General features: G+C 41.3%; 1 protein-coding gene across 2 annotated transcripts; it reads left to right on the top strand.

Annotated features, from left to right (window-relative positions):
* Positions 1-664: 664 nt before the first annotated feature.
* On the top strand, positions 665-18,306 carry rab14l (RAB14, member RAS oncogene family, like). Of its 2 annotated transcripts, XR_014599978.1 has the most exons (9): positions 665-809; positions 7,560-7,618; positions 9,155-9,208; positions 10,309-10,486; positions 11,980-12,046; positions 14,681-14,768; positions 15,228-15,258; positions 15,405-17,956; positions 18,000-18,306. XR_014599978.1 is itself a non-coding variant. In XM_084046741.1 (8 exons), exons 2-8 carry the CDS (start codon positions 7,567-7,569, stop codon positions 15,580-15,582), a joined length of 648 nt encoding a protein of 215 aa, XP_083902867.1. In that variant the 5' UTR covers positions 665-809; positions 7,560-7,566; the 3' UTR covers positions 15,583-18,306. The 2 variants fall into 2 exon arrangements, 1 of the variants encoding a protein (XP_083902867.1); XM_084046741.1 differs by having other exon boundaries at positions 15,405-18,306.
* Positions 18,307-18,871: the final 565 nt, after the last annotated feature.

Here is an 18,871-nt window from a genome sequence, read left to right as displayed (position 1 = left end):
GCTCTGAGTTAAATTCACAGTGTAAATTGGGGTCTCTCAGAGATAACGCAACACATTTTCAAATGGGGGGTCAGTGGCCCTAAATGCATATCAAACTGTGAGTCCTTGAAATTTAAAAAGTTTGATAATCACTGGCCTACATGTCAGAGAGAATTATAATATACACCTGTGCAGATGAGGTTCCTTCTTCAGTGGCAGTGCGCATTACACATTTTATAATGGGGGTCCAACATGGCCCGGTATTTCAATTGCATATCAAACTGTGGGTCCTTGAAATTGAAAAAGTTTGAGAATCACTGGCCTGGCTACATGTCAGAGAGAATTGCCATGCGCTCTACAGGCTTCCCCGAATATAATACATCTGTGCAGGTGAGGATCCTTCTAAAGGGTCAGTGCCTGGCTGGCCCCTAAATGCATATCAAACTGAGGGTTCTTGAAATTGAAAAAGTTTGAGAATCACTGGCCTCCTAGCTACATGTCAGAGAGAATTGCCAATATAGACTTCCCCGAATATACACCTGTGCAGGTGAGTTCCCCTTTAGTGCGCACCATTGCCGCAAAACAGGCGCAAAACCGCCGCATACAGCCTATCTATTGCTCTTTGTCCTCCCAGAAGCCCATTGTATCTATGGGAGGAAACCCTGTGCAGGAAGGAAAGGAGCCATCTTGGACAGACTAGTCAAGGCAGCAGAGAGACACTTCAGCCACTAGGATAAACCTGCAGTCAGACTCTCCTCTCTCTCTCTCTACGGCTTCTGGTAGTGCTCAAGACGGTAGACAGGGACAATAAAACACACACACAACTCCTGGTAAGCACGCAGACACAAAGGGCAAGTATGAACATGTGCGTGTCTTCGCGTGGATGTAAAGAAACATGTATGTTTTGGTGGGGTAATAACATCCTCAGCTAGCTAGCTCAGCGTTAGCCAAGCGGGGCAAGCTAACCTACCCGATTTGTACTTCGTCGCGAGACGGGCTCGCGCGCCGAAAACAGCCGATCTGCAAGCTCACAGCGCGTCGCTGTCGCGATGCGCTGTGAGCTTGCAGATCGGCTGTTTTCGGCTAACGTTAGCCTTTGCTGCTTGACAGGTAGCTAACTGCTGTTTTTTTTTTGCGTTACCTTTACCCCAAGAGAACGATTCCTTTAATTATTATTATTATTATTATTATTATTATTATGACACATTAAAACTGTTTTAAAGCAACAACCGTTACAGCCACGGTCACCATAGATAAAACAATAACAAAATGCTGTCTTTGACATTAGATACTTCTTAATAGCCCGAGCTAACTAACTAGCCTGCTAGCTTAATAGCTTTTGATTTGTCAAATCATTTCGACTCTGTCAGTTTATACCATGATGTCCACTTACAAACAAAAATACAAAAAATAACATTTTCAGCTGAAAAAAGCGACCCCTTTTGTAATGTTAAATACATGATCATTTCTTGTCGAGACGAGAGACACTTATGTCTTTTTAAAAAGGGTCGTGTGACGAATTAAGTAATAAATAAGCCTTATTAATCTGCAGTTAAAGTGATATTAGTGAAATAATTGTGACTCTGGGCCAATATTGTTGTTGTTGTTGTTGTTGTTTTCGATGTAATGCAGCGTTATATTTGTCTATTGGATCAGCTGTCATAACGTCCATCCTTGAGGCCTGATGGTTGTTATTAAAGCTAACCTATTTGAGCACATAGTGACACATTTCCCTCTGCGTGCACCTGGCTCTGCCGTTAGCAGCTAATATTTGTTTTTATTTTTGTATAAACTTGCAGGCTAATTCTAGATGTAAATGACTTTCTTATGACTTCTGACTACGCCGGGTCTGCTATGCTAAGTTAGCCAGCGTTCGGGACGGGTATATTACTGATTCAGTTGATTTTGACGGAACAGAGAAAGTGTGTGTGTGTGTGTGTGTGTGTGTGTGTGTGTTGACGACCCTTGCCTTTTTTTCTTTTGTTTAGTACAGTGACTCAACCTTATTTCATTTCAGGGACCCCCAGTTTAATATACCTAAGGCCACGGACCCCTCATTTCTTGTTTGTTTGTTTGTTTGTTTGTTTATTTATTTATTTAGATCTGTGACCCCAATCTGCACTGTAAAATCCTCAGGGTATAAAGTGGAATGGGTCCATTTGTTTCGATTTTTACACTCTTGAGCTACAGATCCGGTCCATTTGGTTCATATTCATAACTATCAATCGATGCACCCCCTGGAACACCCTCAAGGACCAGTGGTCTAGATAGAAGGGTCATCGATGACCCACATGTTTTACCATCCTAGCATCACAGCATTAGACACAAAAAAAACCCTGTTAAATCAATTTGGCATTTTCATTTTGTACAATGTACATGCCTCTTTACATGGGACAGACAGGCACATTGCCATTTAGAATGGAAGTCGGACACAAAATCAACCCCCCAGCCCATGCAGTTGGTGTATAAAAATAAATATGAGTATTTGCCAGTTATAAAAGAAATGTCACAGCACGTTTATCCTAACATCAACAGTGTACGCCTTATTAGTTGTTGAATATAAAAGCTTAAGTGTGTTACATTATTTGTTAAATAAGTTTTTCTTTGTATCTGACTTACCGGTAACTGTATATTCAGGTGACAGTAAATCAATTCGAATGTATTCTTTTCCTGTATTTGAACGGTGTGGTCATCCCTGCCATTAGCAGTGGTGATGATGATGATGATGTCATCATTGTGTTGGCCCTGAGAAGCAAGTCACATGATTTGGTGTAAATGTGAAAGCATGATGACTATGATTCACTTCGGGGTAATCAGTCCAGATGTGTTTGTATCTCTTGCAGTGCATCCATGCCACCAGCAAGTGGATGTTGAGAGGTGGTACAGCAGTGACTGTGCTTGTCTGTTTTATGAATCGGCGTGCTGGAGAATTGAGGGGGAAGTGCTGAGGCTGCAGTCCAGTCACATGCTACTGTGACTCTCCCTCTCATCGATGCATGCTCTTATGCTGTGTTCAGGCTACTAGCGACAAAAGCTGCAAAAGTGTGGCCAGCTATGTTATCACCGTTGAACTGTTTCTCAAGTGCTTGTTGATGTGATTATGTAATGTGCCGGTAAATGAGAGGGATAAGGATAAATAGCACAGGGCGACTGGATAAGAGCTTCTGCTGAATGCCTAAATTGTTGTTAATTGAATGAGATTTTCTAACATTTACGGAACGGAATTGTGGGGAGAGAGAGAGAGAAGGGGAGTGGATATGGTGAAACAAAACATGATTGGTTCGGTTGACACTTCTCCGCGTCATTGGAGCACTGAAAAAACACTGAGGCTAATCAAAGGCTCAACTCTGATTTGTAGCATGCAGTGACAAGTGTTGGGCATCAGTTTGTAGTTTCATGTCATCAGCTTCTATTGAAAATGACTACCCTGTTTGTTGCTTTGTCGGTAATCTGAACATAGCATTAGGCCAGATGGTTATCTGATTTCTTATTAATACACAGAAAGTGCAGTGTAACAGGCAATTCTTTTTTTATTGCGATACAGGTTCTGCTCTTGTTATTGGCTTTGTACCTATAGCTGAGCTCCTACAGCACTGAAAAGCCTCAGACAGGATTCTGGGGCTAGAGGCACCACATGAGGGTCATGTGAGGGGATGTAGTAGTAGCCAGGAAAATAGAATGTAGACAGGCTCTCTGGCGGGATTTTACATCAGGCAGGTTGGAGTGAAAAGAAACTCTGTCAGTTTGCTGCTACAAATTCTCCACAAAATCAGTCCGATGTGAATGGCTGTGTCATTGTGTCAGCAGCTGTTTGTTTGTGCTTGAATAGTTTTTCGTCCTTGGTGTAATCTTACCGTATGCCATATTTTTGCAATTTTTGTTGCCTTCTCTTGTACTGTAGCTTAGTTAGGGAAGTGAGAGAGTTTTGTTCTTTGTGATCTCCGAGCAACTATTTGAATATTTGTGTTCCACTTCCAACAAAATAGGCTCTATACAAGCAAGCATGCAGGGAAACCTAGCACAATATTGTCACCCTATACTGAAATTACTTTCCAAAATGCGTGAGTGAGTCAAATTACAGATTAACAAAAATTCAATACAAATTAAAATTTGCTATCAAGCCTTCATTTCAACATGTGCAATATAGCATACATTATGTCTACGTGTTTTTTTTACCTTTTAATAGGGCTTAAGGGTTAAATAAAATGTGCTTATAAGTTTGTGTACTTAATCCTATTTTTGTATCAATTGCTGTTTCCATTTACAGTATACTACAGCAGATGACACTTAGAGGGGAATCATACTGATCCTTAAGCAGTCTCTACACAATGCAATTAAACCCTCTATTCTACCCTCAATTGGGCCACCCAACCCGACAGTGATGCCCATCCTGACTCATTATTCTGTAGCGTAAAAGGACACCAGACTCAAAACTTTTAGGCCCGCCCCCATGGAAGTCCAACCAGTCAGGGCTTTTAAATAGGTTTAATATTGTTGGACCCAGTATGGTCACGGTCAGGTAGCATCATAAATGCAATCTCTGAACGACAGTGGAAACAATCACTCAGATGCAGGCTCCAGCTAACTGTCACTGACTCACTATATTACTTTCCCAAATCCCAACTCATGGCCATACCCCGCTCAAACATTTTACAACCAAAGTAATTTTTTTTACTTTGGTTTGTGCAACCTCTCCATGAAGTGTGCGTTATCTCCGCTGATGTTGTCCTCGAGCCGTGTCCTTGCTAGACCTAGCATTTTTGTTGCCTTTATTTTTCATATGTAGGATGGTGTTGAAACATTTTTTGGCAAGTGGTGACGTCTTTTGGTGCTTGGTTTTGTTTTCAGAGCTAAGTGTAGGGAAAATGGTTGTCCTTGTTGTTCTATTAAAGTGGTCATGTGTCTGCTAGATTTGAGATGAAAGGGTTTGGCTGGAAGAGTCATTATGTGATCCATATCTGCCCTGTTGTGTAGCATACAAGCAAATAACATTAATGATTTGGTGTTAAATAAATGTTCCTTTGAAATACACTTATTGGTCGACCAGTACACTACTCCTGAGATATGGATTTAATTTGTAGTGCATAACAAAAACAAACAATGGAACTATTCCTTTAAACAGCTTGAATATTGCTTATATGTTGACAGGTGACGTTACATCGCTGAGCTTCCATGACAACTGCTATTAGTGGTCAGGTAAACCGAATAGATAAACGGTGTAGTTAAGCCATATCCTCAGATTCCTCATTAAAAAAAATGACTAAGAAGGAAACAGTGGGTGGCTCAGTAGTTAGTGTTGCCTCACACACAGCAAGAAGGTGTGAATCGATCTAAGTAACTATGAAATGGATGGCAGTAGATTCACATTTGGTAGTTCAGTGGTGCAAAAACTATAGGCAGGCACTGTTCTACAGAGATGAGGGAAAAAAATAATGTTGTTCGGTCAGTATGGCTGTATGGATAATAAACGTTTTACCGCAATACCGTTATGTGATGCATACCGTAGGGCGGTATAGAGCTTATTACAGTTGTAACTTTTTTTTGTGCTTTTTGTTTTTGTTTTCTGGCATGGTGTATGATATAAAATACGCTTACCATAAACGCTTTAATAGTAATCGTTTTAGTTATCATCAGTGATTTTCTTTTATCATTGAACATTTTCTAGCTTCTAGAGAAATGAAACTTCAGTTGCTCGCTTTCTCTCTTTTTTTATTTAATTATGTTTCTTGCATTTTGCAGTTTGCAGCTGGAATGCCATCCTGAGGGTATCTGACCCCATGCTGACGATCTTAATTAGAGAGGAGAGGTTTAAGTGTGACATGTTGGCCTTAAATTACCCTCATACTACTAATTACCCATGCAACTATGCACTGATATCCTATTGATGCCTCTTGTCCTAGAACGAGACATTCGTTTCTATTCCTCACTGGATGTCACTGCTCCTACTCCACCGCTGTTTTTCATCACACTGCTCCTAAACGGCATTTTACTTTACACTTAATTTTTGTATCTCTGCCAGGCCAAAGGTACTCTTGTCTTTCTGTCCGTCTGTGTGTCTGCGGCTAATCTTGCAAACTACCGGACCGATTGGCACCAAATTTCTTCAGGTACAGAGTTATTTAAACGGTATTGGCACGTAGGAAGCAGGAATTAAACCTAATCGTTTTCAATCAATCAATAAGCACTAAAATAATCATTAGGAGACAACCTTACATAAGTCTGATCCCTCGGACTGCACCTCTGTGAAACACTAACCCACTGACCGGCGACCGCCCCTCTGTTATCTCCGCCAGACCGAAGGGAAAGGGGGAGATTGTTTTCACCCCTGCATGTCTGTCTATGTTTCCGTTTGTCTGTGGCTAATCTCGCAAACTACTGGACCGGAAAAGTGGTTCCCAAAAGGTTTGCCGAAGGACAAGTATCAGTACTTTGTACACACACTCGTTTCCCAATACAGGGGGTCATTTTTACAAGCTCACATGTGATACGTTGTGAGTTTGTAGATTGTCTATTTTCGCTTACAGGTGTGCCTTGAGATTTTGACTTGCCCATTGGTGCACTGTCTGTCCGTGGCTAATCTCGAAAACCACTGGACCGATCGGTGCCATATTCATATTTCTTGTTTCTGTTGCTATCGGTATGAGGGCTGTGACAACTATATGGTGTCACAGAGAAGTTATCTTTAATTGTTCATGCCTACATATTCCATGCAGTTGATTGCCTAAAGATTTTAATGTATACATTATATGAGTCATCAATGCTACTGTACTTGCATACTGACAAATTAACTATGCTCTTTCCAATAGAGTACATTGTAAATAAGAATTGTACTTAATTAACCTATTTTAATAAACGTAATAGTTGCCACTACTAAAATAAATGTCTTGTCTATTCCAAAGCCTACTAGTGTTGCTGAAATTAGTGATAGAGCAGCAAGACTGGTTGGTTCTTCTCCGGTTAGATTGCCATTCACTGGGAGTTAGAATTGGTTGAAATCATTGAGACCAGACAACATTGAAGCGCCAGTTAGAGCAAGGGGGGATCCTGTTTTATCAAGTCAGGAATGGACGTGGCATGTGTATGTCCGGAGCTAATCTTGCAAACCAAAATTGTTTTTACAATTGAATTAAGTCACTGTCTCTTTAGTCTCTATGGATACAGAGCTGGTAGGACTGTTTGACTCACGCCTGATTTATATACTTTGTTGCACGTCGGTCGGTGAATAGCAGACCCACAAGCCCATAACACATCACGCTGTGACACGTTGTGGGCTTGTAAATCAGTCACCCTGAAAATTGCAGACCCACAAGACCATAACGCATCGCACTGCAATGCGTTGTAGGCTTGCATAGCCCAAATTTGTAGTCATATGTCATAGATGACTGACATCATAGGTGAGGTGACTGATGTCACACAGGCTAGCCACATGAAGTCCGAGAGATCCACATTGGAGCCACGTATGTGGATCCAATGATCCACTTTATTTTTCTTTTGAGTAAACAACGTATCATGTAGTTTACACACCATGTCTAACGCCTTCTCTCCCCCTTTCTTTCTATTCCTATTTCTCTCTCTCTTAGAGCCACGATGGCGACCGCACCGTACAACTACTCCTACATTTTCAAATACATCATTATTGGTAAGTGGGGTCTTTAAATGACGCAACACGTTTACGTACGTCAGCGTGTGAATCTGTGTTCATAGAGATCGTCAGTGCAGTCTCGCTGATCCCCAAAACATCTGCCAAGTTTTCTTGCAGGACGGATGTTGTAAAGATCAGTGACTCTGCGCAAATGATGTTCACACATGATCGCTGTGAACACAAGGTCTCTTCGCTGCTTGACTTACCAGCAAGGCTCCATTTTACTCATTACTCCGCTGCTGCTGGAAAGAACATACCAGCAGCAGAGTAATGTCATGATAATAATGCTAATATCATGTTATTATTGTTGTGACAATATTGTTACATTATTATTATGTTATAATGTTAACGATGTGTAGGGCTGGGAGACTGAGGAGACTTCTGCCATGACCTAACAAGAAATAGAGAGACAATAGTCTGTATCTGCTGTGAATACCTAATTTAACTTTTGCCTGTAGCCTCACATTGTTATGACCTGTCTGTAAAAGCAAGAGTGATGATTTGTCAGCACTGCTTGACCCACAGTATAGCTGACTGGCGTTTGTTGTGTTTGATTGGCAGGGCTTACAGTATAAATCAAAGACATACTGTCCATTCCCAGGTCCCAAACAATATTGCAATACGTCCCTAATCTTGTCAGCCCCACCAGCAGTGTGTCTAAGGATGATCCAAACAACACCTTCTTGACCCCAAGACTACTGATTCTGGTGGCCCAGTGGCCTTTCAACTAGGGATTTTCACAAATGTTCAAATTTCAGAATATTCGTGACAGTCTCCAAATTCGAATTTCATTTTTCAAATTTGATTTTATATATTTGTTTTTTAAGAATGGTTTAGTTAAAACCTAAATATAGGCTAGGCTAATACTACTGTGCAGTAAATTGATGTATTGTTCACACTGCTGGCTGCTTGATATTACATTTAAACAAAGTGAAGAATAGAGCATGCTCTCTCTCTCAGATATACTTTCATGTGAGAGGGGCATACACAGTGTTACACATTTAATGAAAACGAGGCCAATTGCAGGCTGTGTGACGCAACGCCAAATTGACAAAACATTGCATACGCATTTGAAGATGAAGCATCCAACCGGACATTCGTTCACTGCGGGTTCACATCGTGGTGTTGACAAACGTGCATGTGAAACCACAGTGTTAATCACATACAGTAGATGGATACATTGAATACTTGGAATTGAAAAGCTCTGTGAGGAGACTGTACCAGATCTCTGCAAAAGCTTAATCAACTTTCCCTGAAGCTGGCTCTAATCACAGATGCATGGTCATCAGTAAATGTTATGCCACCATGAGTTATGAAGGTTATTCTGAAGTTACCACCTTCTCAAAAGGGTCTTGGTGTGGTTGTTTTGGTCTTACCCGAGTTTGATTCAGTTTTCACACCTGCCTTAACAAACCGTACCAAGGGGTAAACAAAACACACTAGAGTTCTATTCAACCGGACTAAACGAGGCTGGTGTGAGAACGCCCTAATCGTCTGTCCTTTTCAATTGCGTTCTGCCTTGTCTTTTCACAGGGGACATGGGGGTAGGGAAGTCGTGTTTGCTTCATCAATTCACAGAGAAGAAATGTAAGTACTGTTCCTCATTTTCTACTGGCTAATTTTCTTCTTTGTATGCGAGGATGCCAGGTTTCACTGGAGAGGCTTTCATTTCTTAGATTTCTTTATATCAGGGGAAGTGAGACGTTCAAGAGAAGTCGAATGTGAGCTCAAGTGTGAGAGACTCTTCATTGAGTGTGTGTATGTGTCAGCTGCAGCCTCCCATTACTATTCACCTCATCTAGTCACATTTTATGCCGCTATTGACAAGCCAGATGCTGTGCTCCCGTATCATGCCTAATTTATACTTGGTTGTGTGCATGGTGGCGCGGATCTACAAGCTCACAAAGCATCTCGCCTTGTCTCGTTGTGAACTTGTAGATTGGCTATTTTCGGTGCACGATCACTGGCACGCAACTATGTATAAATCGGGCTTTACATTCATCCACCAGCGCATCCTGCATGGCTCAAAGACTAGAAACACACACGACAGAACTGCTTTAGAAAACACTCCGGATAAGTGTCGTCAAGTGTAGTTGCTCTGCCATTGATGGTATGACGTCTCTGTCGGGTGGAAACCTCATATGTCCAAAACTGTTAATTTTCAGGATTCAAATTCAAAAACATCAAAAGTGGCAGATCTACAAGCTCAAAACGCGTCGCTTTGTTTCGAGCTTGCAGATTTGCTATTTTTGTGTGACACTGTAGTATGATCAAGGAGGGCATTCATTTATGAAAAAATGTTTTCAGTTGAAATTTTGACATAAGAGGTTTCTGCCCGACAGCGACAATGATGTAGATGGATACAACTGTCTGAATGATCATTTGGGAGACTGCTGCTGTCTCCATCTGCTGTTGGCTCACAATGAAGATTAGGGGGTTGGGAATGTTATTACTCATGTGTTGCAACCCAGGTTTTCCTAGTTCAAATAATGTAGGTAGAAAATGGTAGATGGAAATACTTAACTTAAAAAAAAAAGGAATCACTTGTGTTTTTGCTTTTTATTATTCTGCAGTGGAAAAAGAAGATTCTTCTAGGGATGAATGCAAACGGATCAACAACCAATATTATTTTCATAATTAATCACCAGCTATACACTTGACCGTATCTTCATTCCTGTGTTCCACAGTCATGGCAGACTGCCCCCACACAATTGGCGTGGAGTTCGGTACTAGGATAATTGAGGTGAGCGGACAGAAGATCAAGCTCCAGATCTGGGACACAGCGGGCCAGGAGCGCTTCAGGGCCGTTACCCGCTCCTACTACCGTGGCGCTGCAGGGGCTCTCATGGTCTATGACATCACCAGGTATTGGCTTGTTGTTTGCATGTGCATTCACTTAACATAGGTTGCCTCTAGCTTTTTGTTTCCTCAGTGCCTCTGTCCACCTATTGTACAATACATAGGCAGCGGCAAAAGCATCTGATAACTACCCCCACTGGTAGTAAAACCCCCTGAACAAACATGGCCAGTCTTTCTTATGGCCCCGACTCCCTCCTCCTTATCCAAACTGTGAGATGGTATCAGTGGCTTGCTAAGTAAACACGGCTCAGCATGGGGAATGTCTGTCCGGTCCACACCCAGTGTCCCCGTTAAGGCCTTCGTAGTCACAGAAATGGTATCTACTAAAGCAGCCTGTTCACATGCCTTACTCGACATCATATTTTGCCTCTTAAGCAGGTGTCTTTGGCGTGCAGTAGGGGTGTGCCGATATATCGTCCCGCGATATATCGCGATACGTTTTCGCGACGATATGTATCGTTTTGGGGGGAAAAAATATCGTTTTTGAAAAAAAAAAAAAAAAAAATTTTTTTTTTTTTTTTTTTTTTTACAATCATAATAATCAGGCATGCAAACGGCCCCGAAGTGAAAAGAGTGACAACATGTTTTTTTTCCGGGTCAGGTGTCATACTATTTGGATTCAAAACGGCTATTGTAGCTGAAAAGCTACAAGTTTTTCTCCTCCATATATTTTCATAATAAAAAAAGTGCTATCGTATCGTATCGAAATCGTATCGAAGTTGTGAGCCAAATATCGTATCGTATCGTTTCGTGAAATTAGTGTATCGGCACACCCCTAGCGTGCAGCCGTGCACATGCCGACACTGCGGGCAACCTTTTGCATACTATTTTGATGCCGAAGGAATGTGGACCATTCGCCGATGGAATGTGGACTAAACATGGTCCGTTTGTAACCTTTTAGGGCACAGTCACACGATTCCCCGATTCATTCCGTTCTATGGGAGCAAAGGGGTGGAGTTTCCCATTGCGGCACGTTGACGACATTGACACGAGTGGCTTTCAACGCGTCTGAGCAGGTGTCAACCAATAGGAAATGACCACCGTGGTTGACCCCACCGCATTCCGCTTGTAGTTTTCTTTCAGTGAGCTAACCTCTCCAACGTGCAGGGAGGCATTGGGTACCAATTTTATAGTCTATGGTATGACTTGGCCACGGATAAGCTCTGCCTAACCTTCATGTCAAAACGCATGTCGCATTGAGTCAACATGGTCCGCATTCCTTCAGCATCAATATAGTACCCAAAAGGCTGCCTTCAGCGCCAGCATGAGGGTGCAAAGGTATCTGCCCAAGCACCAAATTATGACATGTAGATGACATGTAGTCTAAAGGTGGTGTGTACTGTAATAGCCATGAGGCACAAACATACTATAGCAGTTGTTACTTAATGCTACTGTCAACCTATTGATCCTTCCCCAGGACTGTCACATTGTGTTTTATATTTTACCAGCTGTCATAGTAGTATATGTCTTTTTGTGTTTCTTTTTCTGTGTCACATTAGGAGAAGCACATATAACCACCTCAGTAGCTGGCTGACGGATGCAAGAAACCTCACCAACCCTAATACTGTAAGTATACTGATATAAATGTGAACTTTGATTCATGTGAGTTTCCCAAGTTGCTGCATTAGCATGTTTCCTGGTTTGTGGTCTCTGGTGTATCATTACTGGCTTGCACAAAGTGTTCCACCAGTATTATTATTAGTATATTATTCTATGACCAGCTGAGTCGAAATGGTAGACTGGCAACAAACGTTTTGAGCAGCCATCCCATTATTCTTTTGTAGTAAATGTAAGCAAAAGGGTGCACTATTAGTGAAACTACTGGAATGATGTATAAACCTATCAGTCCATGACATTCTGTCATAATTATAAATATTGAGAAGTATGACTGACTACTAGACTTTGTGATATTTATACCCTTTAACCATTTAAAATCAGGAAAGCATCTGTCATTTTAGATGTTGCTATGTACTGTATATAGCAACAGGACATTTAAAAAAATTATTTGAATAAAAAATAGTTGTTTCTGAAAACTTGGGTTAGAATTTAGAAGGCCTCAGGTCTAAATGGGTTAAAATGAAAATGCAATTTGTGGGTAGCTTTCACTAAAATAATTTCACCCCTCTTTCACCCTTTTACACCTGTAAACTTGTCAAATGACTATAAAGTGAAGTTGGATGTTTTTTAAAATAGTTTATTTTGTGGGTTAATCCATTAATAAATGTGTCTAATGAGCATGTGTAAATAAACATACAGTGAGTGAGTGACAGTTTCTCTTTCAAGAGAGCATGGGAGGGTTCACTGTATGTTGTGTACACAAATATAATAAATAAATGGGAACAAGATTACCAAAACAAGCAGAGGAAATGTATACAGTGTGCATATGAAATGGCAATTCCAATATAAAAATAGAATATTCAATCCTTTAGTTTTTACTCATGTGATGTGAAATCTGTGTTCTTACTATCTTTGTGTTTCCCTCTCCACTCTTCCTCTGTTTCTCCAATCTCATTCTGTCGCTGTGGTGAACTTTCTTGGAATCCCTGGCCCTGTCCATTTCACAAATTGGATTGCTTTGTCAATATGATTACTTCTAAATCATACTGCTCTCATTTACTGAGCCCTGTGCACTTTCAGTTTCCATGAAATCCCATGTCCTGACTGTTGCAGCTATGATTTTCTGGTATAAAGACGATAGGAAAATGTTTTATACACAGCTGTTTTCAGAAATATTAACTGCTTGCTTCAATGGAGAAAGAAATTTACAGTTGCATGACTGCTGAAGCTCAAATGTGTTTGTATATCCAAAACGGTTGAGGAAATCGAAAAAATAAACCGTGTTCCAATGGAACTATAGTTATTATTTAGTCACAAGCTCTTAATACTTTTCATTGGATAAATATCCTATATTAAAATTGGCTAATGGGAGGGCGGGCAGGCGTACCACGTCCACGTCACTCTGACATATCCATAAACAGACCCGATAGGCCCATATACTGTATAGCCAGGGCCACGTCACTATGACTCAGACATAACCATAAAGATTTTCATTATATATTATTATATATATTGTTACTAATGTATACGGGGAAATGCAATGTATTTCATCATTTGCGTCACAGTTAATCAGATTGAAAACAGGTGTATGTATACTCCAAATCGGATTAGATCACATCCCATGTAAACAGGTGACCCAAAACCTTTAATCAGATTGATTTCAATCAGAATGGAATAAAAGTGTCCTTGTAACCAGGGCTATTGTTAGAACAATTTAGCCAAATAGTTAATCAGAGTGCTTATGCTACATAAATATACCACCAGTGTTTAATACACATTTGGTTCCATCCATCATCATGGTCAAGACAGTTACCGGTACATATAAACATACAAAACAATACTTTCTAACAGCCAAAAAGACAATTATAACGCAGTTGAATTTGAATTCATTGGGAGGTTCTAAGTTGTATAATCACGATAATCCACTGCTATGCAAAGTTTTGATTGGCAACATAACAGCAGTGGCCTAAAGTTTAAAGAAGCCAGGTTGTTACTGAAAGGTTAGCTATTCGATCTGCAGGACCAGCAGTGAAATCGGGGTGGGAAGTGAATGAGCAACACTCACCCTTCCCTCAACACCCACCGTTGGAAGTGCCATTGTCAAAGGCATGTGTATGCTTCCAATGCTTTTCCAACACAAAAAAACACATCCCCCATTGCTGTGATTTGTTTTGGTTCACTTGATAACCTATTTCGTCCACCACGGTTTGGTAGCCATCAGTTGCTTGGCGCAGGCACTGGCTCACCTAAATGCTCACTCAGGTGCGCCTCACGAGCCTCAAGGCCACACTTTGCAGACCATGCCTCCCTTTGATTTAAAACCTCATGCATTTGAAATTGGCCTCAGAATGACTTCCAAGTACCACGGCACTTCAAAAGTGATCCAGTGCAGCTGCTCAGTGGCCATCAGGTTAGGACTGGTTATACTGGGCTGCCCCCTGGTGTGAATGTGTGTAACTGTACAGTATGAAGCACAGCATTGCTGAATAAGAAAAAGATTGCACAAGAACATTTATGAGTTTTTATTTGCTTCCTTAATTTTTTTTGTACTTGATTTGCTATGACTGTATGTGACTGTGCAAACTTGATTTCCCCTGGGCACGTTGCTATCAAAATGAACTGTAATTTTCCTCTTCTCCTCAGGTGATCATTCTCATAGGGAACAAAGCTGACCTGGAGGCCCAGAGGGATGTCACATATGAGGAGGCTAAGCAGTTTGCTGAGGAGAACGGTGAGAAAGGGCTTAGAAGAGCTTTTATAGACTAAAATGCTGCCCACCACGCTCTCACTAAAGGGGTGATGTGGTACATAAGTAGAACATATACTACACTGTAGATTGGCATGGTGATTTTTTTTTTAAAGAGAGACCAGTGTGTGCAAAATGTACTGTATAAAAATATCCAGAATGGGGACACGACACAGCTTAATTGTAATTTGTTAATTCATTGTACAATCGAAGATGGGCGATCTAGATTATGTGTTTGATTTTTGTCTCAATAGAAGCAAAAAAATCTTTTTAAATGAAATATGAAAATATTTCATTTAAAGCAGAAAGCTTCAAGATTGTGGGGGGATCTTTGTAAGAGTACATTTCGCTGAGATAAAGAAAGCAAATGAAGACTTGGCTGTTGGAGAAATTATTTTACCTCGTTGTGGCGTCTGACACCATCTTATGTGTAATGTCCCACAGGTCTGTTATTCCTGGAAGCCAGTGCAAAAACGTAAGTCAGTTTTATCAGTGTGTGCTACTCTAGAACCAGAATGGGCATTTGGGGTACTTAATCACTCCATTGCACAGCTCACTCCTTGCCGTATCTCATCTCTCACCTTGCATGTGTACATTTCTTTCCTTCCCCCCCGTCTTTAGGGGTGAGAATGTCGAAGATGCCTTCCTGGAGGCTGCCAAGAAGATCTACCAGAACATCCAAGATGGCAGCCTGGACCTGAATGCCGCCGAGTCAGGGGTCCAACATAAGCCCTCGGCCCCCCAGGGCGGCCGGCTAACCAGCGAACCACAGCCCCAGAGGGAAGGCTGCGGCTGCTAATGAACCAAGCGACCGCCTTCGCCCTTCCCTCACTCTTTTCGTCTCTCTTACCCACCCTCTGCCCTCTCTGCCATCCCCTCTACTCATTTCTCCACACCGCCCTTCCCCCACCCCTACTGCACCAGGAGCTGCATGAGAACGGGGCCGTGGAGGGAAGGCACAGGGGATGGATTCTGACCTGGGCTGGACTGTGTGGACTTACACCCCCCCCCCCCCCCCCCCCCCACTCCCTCTCCACCTGTCTGTCTCCACTCCACCTTCACTCGACTTGTGTCTCTGGCTTCGGTCCTCCTCTCTTTACAGCTTGTGCATTACCATTTTCCTGTCTCTCCTCCACTCTTGCTCCTCACACCATTTTGGTCTAGTTCATCTGCCATTGGATCCTAGACGCCACAACTCAGAACACATCACATCGGTTACTGACCTAGATAGATGTTATTTCCATACAGTAACAATAAACAGACTGTTTATTGATTTGTTTTTCTTTTTTATGTTTTTTTTTAAAGCTAGATGCAAGTTCCATCCATATAATTATGAATTAGATCTTAAGGCCACTGAACTATCTTGATACTCTTCCCTTGACCCCTGATGCCCCCCCCCCCGCATGGTTTCCCGATTTTAGCATTGTAATCATTGAACTGAAGTAAGATGTGTGTGTGTGTGTGTGTGTGTGTGTGTGTGTGTGTGTGTGTGTGTGTGTGTGTGTGTGTGTGTGTGTGTGTGTGTGTGTGTGTGTGTATGCGTGCGTGCGTATGCGTGCGTGCGATACAGCTCTCCCTCATTACAGTTCATTCTTCTGTCCTAGTCGCAGGATTGGATAGCGAAGGAAATTGCGTAATGTATTACGTAGGCACACTGTCGCTCACAAATGACTGTGTACAGTATGTGCTTTTAGCAGATGCCCCCAAAATGGGTCAAATCTGTGTTAAATTGAGCTTTTTCGTGGGTTTCCAGTCTTTTAATTTGAAGCCACTTTCTGCTGCTTGGTATGTAGAAAGTGAATTTGTGTCCCAAGTGGAAACACTGAAGCCAGATTTATACTTCATTGCATGCCGGTGTCGTTCAACGAAAACGGCAGATCCACAAGCTTGCGATGTGCTGTGAGCTTGTAGATCCGCTATTTTGGGTGTGCGATACCGTGCACAACAAAGTATGTGAAACCCTTCATGTTGTCAAGAGACACCTTTAACAAAACCAAGGAGACAAGGAATTCCCCACAAATTCCTGTGATGGCTCCTCTCTTTTCCACCATAACGTCACAGGAAAGGACAGTGGGTGTTTTTCCAACGCGTGTGTGAGAGAATGTGTGTGGGTTTCATTGACTAAGTTAAAATGACACTTTAAACAAAGATGTTTCTTTTATTTCTTTTTTTTTTGGGAGGGATTCCTTCCGATCGCCATGTTCTTTGCACCGGACCCCCCCCTCTCCTCCTCCCCCTCCTCATTCATATCAATAGAATCTGTATGTCTTTACCAGCATTTTATGTTGTTTGTTTGTTGCCTTATTGTATTGATTAATGTTAATATTATTACTATTACTGTTAATCTTTTTGGGTTTGCTGCGCTTGCTCTACATACTGCTGTCGGACTCACTTCTGTTAAATAAACCAACCCTTTTACAATAATTGTGATACTTCTGTGGATAATAAAACAGGAACTATATGTAACACAGGAGATGTGGCAAGCAGAAGCTGCTTGGAAAAAAAACAAAGAGTTGAAGTTTCCTAACAAATGCGTATTAGGAGCCTATTAGGATGTAATAATGAACTCGGATATGCCTGTATATTGTGTGTATCTGCGCTGAAGAGTTTATCATTCATTTGGACGGCTGTTCCTCTGTCCTCTCTCCCCAGTAGGCTTGTTTAATAAAACACCAAGCAGCATGCCCTACCTAAACCGATCCCGCAATGGGACAGATTTGTTGAAATCTAGATTTATGTTCAAAGTTATTTTTTTTTCCCTGTACCATAAAGACTGATTCCCTGATTGGACAGCTGTGTATATATATTGCTTTAACTATTGGTGATGACCATGTTACTTGGGAGATGGAAAACCTTTGCTGGCTCTCTTGAGACATGTACAGTTGATGTGGTAGTGGGTTGCCTGTAATTCATGCTTGGGAAATTCTGTAACATAGTTTCTATGAATAAATGTATGTAATGGACAGACACTCACCCTTCTCTGCACACTAGTGAAACCTGGTGATTCCTTAATCTTTTTATTTTCACTCATCCTTAGTCAGTTTGGGTACAGGAGGGAAGAAGGGAGTTCGTAAGTTGGATGGTGTGCAAATCGATATTTATATCAAAGCCGATTCCTCTCTTAATTCTGTAGGAGGTGGAGTGGAGAATGTGGCACTTTTCCTAAGTGTTAGGTTTATTCTCAGTATGTTGTATTTCTTATTTACCATGTCATAGCTCCTCTACGCCTGCATTGCCGTCTTAATTTTGGGGAGTGGGGATTGGTTTATTAGTTGGTGGGAGGGGCTTGCGATGGTTCTTCCTTTTCCTGTGTCCCACCTCTGCTGTCTGAGTGACCACTTGCTTTTGTCTGTCCACAAGTAAAAAAAAAAAAGATTAAAAAAAGTACATATGTATAAATTTTGAAGGAGCTGTGCTAACATTTAAATGCGTTCTTGCGTGTATATGATTTTAAAATGTTGACATTTTGATTTTAATAACAATAAAATGCTCTAGACAGAAATACATTATACATACTTTGTGACATTGTGTCCTGTGTTCATTACACTCAGCCCCCTCCCCTCCACACAACTGCCTGTCTATTCAGATTCATAGGAGACCAGCATATTCCTAATTTACATTATTAACAGTTGGTTTAGCAATCTTTGGTATATACGGACTCTGTAAAATAGCCTACTACAATCAAACCTGTAATATTAGTCCCAACTAAGGAAAATACAGTACTTTTACAACGGTTCCATAGTGCATGTAGAAATTCTTGACTGCTTTGATTGGGGGCAGTAAGAAATGTGCATGAGACCATTACACCATCGCTCAGTGACTCAGCAGATGTCTCCAAGTATTGTTGAAACATTATGTTGTATGGTAGCCTTCAGTTTGTAAAGTTGAAATACTTCAGCATTTAAAGCTGCATAATATTGTAACTTTCCTGTTCAACCCCAGATTTAACTTCTAGTGCTTTTGAGTTGTTCTTTTGTATTTTAGCCTTCGAAAATTTAAAGCACTCCATCAACTGTTGGAGGACTGGGATTTGAACATGGAATCTCCAAGCTGAAAGCCTGACAATTACACCATTACACACAACGGAT

The sequence above is a fragment of the Gymnoscopelus microlampas genome, assembly GCF_963454915.1.
Source record: "Gymnoscopelus microlampas genome assembly, chromosome: 21".
Taxonomy (NCBI): Eukaryota; Metazoa; Chordata; class Actinopteri; order Myctophiformes; family Myctophidae; genus Gymnoscopelus; species Gymnoscopelus microlampas.
This window is presented reverse-complemented; position numbering and strand designations above follow the sequence as displayed.

Excerpts from the sequence above, each read along its gene's own strand:
- rab14l (XM_084046741.1), top strand. The coding sequence starts at position 7,567 with ATGGCGACCGCACCGTACAACTACTCCTACATTTTCAAATACATCATT. Across the intron at positions 7,619-9,154 it reads TTTCAAATACATCATTATTG|GGGACATGGGGGTAGGGAAG; the intron begins GTAAGTGGGGTC and ends GTCTTTTCACAG. Across the intron at positions 14,769-15,227 it reads GCAGTTTGCTGAGGAGAACG|GTCTGTTATTCCTGGAAGCC; the intron begins GTGAGAAAGGGC and ends AATGTCCCACAG.